This window comes from Trichomycterus rosablanca, chromosome 26 (genome assembly GCF_030014385.1).
Source record: "Trichomycterus rosablanca isolate fTriRos1 chromosome 26, fTriRos1.hap1, whole genome shotgun sequence".
NCBI lineage: Eukaryota > Metazoa > Chordata > Actinopteri > Siluriformes > Trichomycteridae > Trichomycterus > Trichomycterus rosablanca.
In genome coordinates this window covers 1,663,788-1,668,522 of record NC_086013.1, presented here as the reverse complement: position 1 = coordinate 1,668,522, position 4,735 = coordinate 1,663,788, and the positions used below count along the sequence as shown (strand labels likewise).

The 4,735-nt window shown below is 40.1% G+C and overlaps 1 protein-coding gene across 1 annotated transcript; it reads right to left on the bottom strand.

Moving 5' to 3' along the window:
• Nucleotides 1-354: 354 nt before the first annotated feature.
• fxyd2 (FXYD domain containing ion transport regulator 2) lies at nt 355-3,632 on the bottom strand. Its single transcript, XM_062989163.1, has 6 exons — nt 3,623-3,632; nt 2,314-2,349; nt 1,985-2,059; nt 1,248-1,284; nt 649-696; nt 355-440 (listed from the first exon to the last, which is right to left on the bottom strand). The coding sequence occupies exons 1-5, from the start codon at nt 3,630-3,632 to the stop codon at nt 672-674; spliced, it is 183 nt and encodes a 60-aa protein (XP_062845233.1). The 3' UTR covers nt 355-440; nt 649-671.
• Nucleotides 3,633-4,735: the final 1,103 nt, after the last annotated feature.

The following is a 4,735-nucleotide window of genomic DNA, read 5'->3' as shown; positions in this document are numbered from 1 at the left end:
GGCTCGCAATTGACATTTCAATTTATCATGTCAGTTTTTTGTGGTCAAGGCTCTGACCAGGTCACTGTAGTTCATTCAAACCAAACTCAACAAACCTTGGCGTTATAGATCTCACACTGTGCACATGGGCTCAGTCATGCTGAGACAGAAAATTGCCTTTCTCAAACTGTTGCAACATATTGAAAGCATATAAATGTATTTATTTGATGTTATACAACAGTTAGCAAGGTATATTGCTGAAAAACCTGAGTAAAATACAAACATTAATACATTCCTCTACATGAAAACACACAATGTGCCCTTACTGTCCATTCTTTATTTACACACAGGCTATGGAAGAGAGTTATTAGTTATTGACCTAAATGTTTTTAAAATGAGGATGTTTTGTGGTTTTCTGCTTTTGGTTGTCATGGGATCTTTATCAGTGGCGACATCAACACCTATGGGGAATAGAACAGTTTTAGGCACACACTTACATAAACTACAATAACAAAATCAGTCATATTACAGCAGTTATAACAGTAATAGTCACTTCAGACTAAAATGTCATTGGTCATTTAGTTTTACAATACTTTAATGCATATATACAGTGCACCAAAACAGTTGATAAAATGATAGAAATTATGAATCTAATATAACTTAACATACCTGCTAGCACCAAAACCTCAGATTCAAAGTTCATCCATGTTCACAGGCCTGGGGTGTGACAGAAAACACCAGTGTGAGGTAAAGTTTGTGGTGTTTCAGTGTTTTCCCCTTCTAATTTAGTCATTTCCAATTTCATATCTCAATTCCTCTCCAACATGAACCACACCCGTGCTGGCCGAGGTGCCTGCATGACAAGTAAGGCAACCGAGCACTTCTGTACACCTGCCAGTGGTGGATTCCTACAGAGGAACCCTAATATGTATGGAGGAATACACTATGATTACTGTAGCCCTCCACCTGTGCTAATGCCTCAACCAGACATTTGTAGTCAACGTTGGAGCGGCAAGGAGGTGATTGATTACCCAGCTGGTCTTTTCTTTCTAGGACCTGTTAGCCTTTAAGTGCAACAACATGTCCAAACATCTTGGTGGATTGACTACATCTAGGTTAAAGAACTCTTTACTTAAATGTTCACTACAGGAACTAAAAAATAATAAATATATCTATATATCTATCCATCACTGTTTTGTAATTTGACAGAATTTAGCTTGAATGCTACGTACGATCTGTAAACATGTACGTGTGTAATGGTGCCTTACTTGGCGGCCCGTTTGCTTCCACAGGTGAGTCTTTTGCCTGACAAAAAAACACAAGACAACCATAAATGTATTTTGGTTTGCAAAAAATAAACTAGAAAAGCACCCTAGATTTACCCCTTTATAGCACAAGATTTACCCCATTGTGTTGGGTAGAGCCATTGTCACCCTGAAGGAGATCTCTTTTAACATCCAGAATAGTTCAACTGATTTGCAGTGGACACATATACAGTAATACTCCCTGTAGTGCAACTGAGCCACCAGCCCCTTTTAATGTAGGGTTCAAGCATTCAGGCCTGCACCTTTCTCTTGGTGCACACCACACATTCATTCACCCATTGAGAATAAGGTGAAGATGAAGGTCGGTTTGTGAGGAGAGTTTCTCCTTGTTTGAGGTGAATGTAAATTAGCTGCACTATGTTGCCCTCTAGGTGTAAGCCAGTGAGTAAATACAATGTGCTGCCTTGCAATGGATTGGTGCCCTGGCCAGAGTTTATTCCTGCCTGGCACTCAGGGTCTCTGGGCGCTGCCAAGAAAGTGCTGGCAAAGGAAAATGGAAAGATATCACATTGGGCACCAATTTAGAGCCACTATCTGTCACAGGCCTTTAGAATTGTCCAAACCAAACTCCCCCTGCTCCCCATACAGCTCCCCTGCCCACTGCAACCATGATCACGGTAAATCTAAACAAAAAATCAATATATTATCAATCAAACTGAGGTAACGATGTGATTACTCACCGAAAATGATCGCAATGCCCAAACAGAAGACAACAGCTGCAAAGATCAGCCCCCCCTTTCTGATGGTTTCATAATCTCAAACACAAAGCAGACACCAGTAAGGATACTAGCATGGCCAGAAGTATGTAAAAACAGACTACATTCCTGCACTTAATTTACCGTCCCAACTTTTTTGGATTATAGGCATCTCCTCAAATACTTAATTAAATACCTGCAATAGCCTACAGTTCATAAACCACAGCTTTCTATTTTTATTTGCATTTTATCTACTGTCCCAACTTCTTTTTTAAAAACTGTAGTAGGATTATAATGAACGTCAGTCGTCTCACCATAGAAAAAGTCCTTATCAAAGTTCTTTGGTGTTTCTATAAAGAAAAAAACAAGGATAGATAAAAATATGCCATTTATTACAGAAAGACAATGTGTGTGTTTTCTGTTCCATAGTCACTCTTGATTAGCATGTGGGCTTCATTTATTTTGCATTCAGTTTGATTCATTTAAACTCTTTTTCACATCTGCATTTAAACTAGCAATAAACCAGCCTTACAGAACATCACACCGAACCCGAGGGGGCCGTTAGACTGATGTTGCATCTAACCTGTAAACCGTAAAGAAAAACACGAACTCACATCTACAGTAACCAGCAACTAAACCCGTGTAGCATGAAAGCCTGAGCCCCGTGAGAGAAGCAATTTAAAATTACTTATTGACTCGGATGTACTGTTGCAGAACTGATCGCTTGTTTGTCTGACGTGGATCATTCAGCCAAGAAACTGAAAAATTACTCGCTGTCGTTTTCCTGCTTTTCACTTTTAAACTGCACTCCAGTTCTCATTATATCTGTAATGAGCCGAGCCTCAGTGCTGGGTTTCTTATTTACACATTCAGAAGAAGACTCGTGATGGACGTGAGCGATTCCAGAGAGGACGTGAAGGACGCGCAGGGTTATTAATACAAATCACCGGCGTTTAGGAGCCAAGACTTGAAAATCAAAAGGGCTGGAAAGCTAAAAATGAACCACCCAGTTCACTATTTATAAACACTACAGATTATATAATAGAGCAACGTTAGATTAGAGATTAAGATACTGGACTTTTGATCAGAAGGCTGCTGGTTCAAGCCCCAAAACACCAAGTTGTAGTAGCTGTAGTATCAACTTAACTGTTGATTGCTTGCATTGGATCCAGTCACAACTGCAGGTCGCTTTGAATAAAAGTAATTGCTGAATGCATTAAGTGTAAATGTAAACAACATGGCCCAGAGTATGTGGACACCTAACCACAAGCTTGTTGGACAAACCATAATTAAAGTACATCAATCCATTTATCTATACCTCATTTTATACACCTGTTAGCAATGGATGTGACCAAAGTGTCTAAACCTAATAAGAAACGATCCACATACTCTTGAACAAATAATGTATAAAACAAGGATAAACGCTAAAAATTGTTGACATTCAATCTGCAATACTTCTAAATGCATTACCTTGTAAGTAATGAAAGTAATGTAACGTATAAATTACCCACAAAGCATTGCTAAACAAAACATAGAACAATTCAGAACAATCGAAATAAGCATTATTTTAAAATAACCAGTCAAACAGGCGTTAAAAACCCTGACTGGGCTCATGAGACTCACCGTCCCCCATGATTCAGGTTCGATGTCAGAAGCTGCACTGAGTCCGAGTGAAGGATTGTGGGAGGAAATACTGATGAGACTCCTGGGTGGAGAGTCTCTAAAGCAATAAAGTGAAGGTGAGCGTGTGCAGGAGGGGGTAGAGATGGGCCAAAAGGAAACGATGGGTGTGGCATGATTCTGTTATTCTGTGACCAGAATGGTTAAGGTGGCCGGTGTGACATTGTTCTCTGGGTTAGAGGTCAGTTCATTCGTTTATTTGTATTAACCACTTCATCCTGATCAAGGTCACGGGGGCTCCAACACCAACCATGAACACTGGGTACAAAGAGAAACATACCTACTGCATGTCTTAGGAGGTAGAGTACACAAAAGATGGGGGTATCACGCCAAACAATGAGTGAAGACCCCAGGTTGTGTTCGAACCCAGGTACACCCACACTACCTACTGCTCAATTAACATATACGCAGCATCGTGTCGGTATAGAACACAAGCTAAATATTCAGCACTTATTCAATAACCACAAGTTTATGACTGTTGTACCAAAAGATGTACCAAAATATTGGAAACTCCAAGTGTTGGGCACCACTCAAAGTTCTCAAATCTGAAGTTATTCAAGTTGACGTCACATGATCCCCACTGTCACCCCTCCAAAGATCAAACAAGCAATACATCTACTGTACAAGAAAAACATTAAATTAGCTGATTTGCACTCTTTAGTATTATGATGTGTTACCTCTGGGCCTTTAACTGCTGTAGCAGCTCGCTAGTTTACAAACTGAGCAAGTAAACTAAATGAAAGTTTATATCGAGCCCTCACAAAAACTGAGCTTTCTGTCCGAGGAACGATGACCGAGGGTCACCCGGCATCCAGCGCACGACTGTCCCAGCATGTGACTTGAGTTTTTTCCATTCATATCACGACACGAGTAAGAAAGTGAGACAGGAGGTACGTTCTGTGTCAGTGGTTTGTTAAAGTTTAATCTGATGGGGGGGAAGAATGTTGTCAAAGGACGAATGGAAGACAAATCCGAGCAAACAGAAGGAATACATCGTGCCAGTTATGATGTTTTACAATTTTACCCAAGCCTCAAAAAGAAATTGAGACTTAAGAG

Coding starts and splice junctions, on each gene's coding strand:
- fxyd2 (XM_062989163.1), bottom strand. Junction 1,285..1,984: donor GGGCATTGCGATCATTTTCG/GTGAGTAATCAC, acceptor TTTTTTTGTCAG/GCAAAAGACTCACCTGTGGA. Junction 697..1,247: donor GGAAGCAAACGGGCCGCCAA/GTAAGGCACCAT, acceptor GTCACACCCCAG/GCCTGTGAACATGGATGAAC.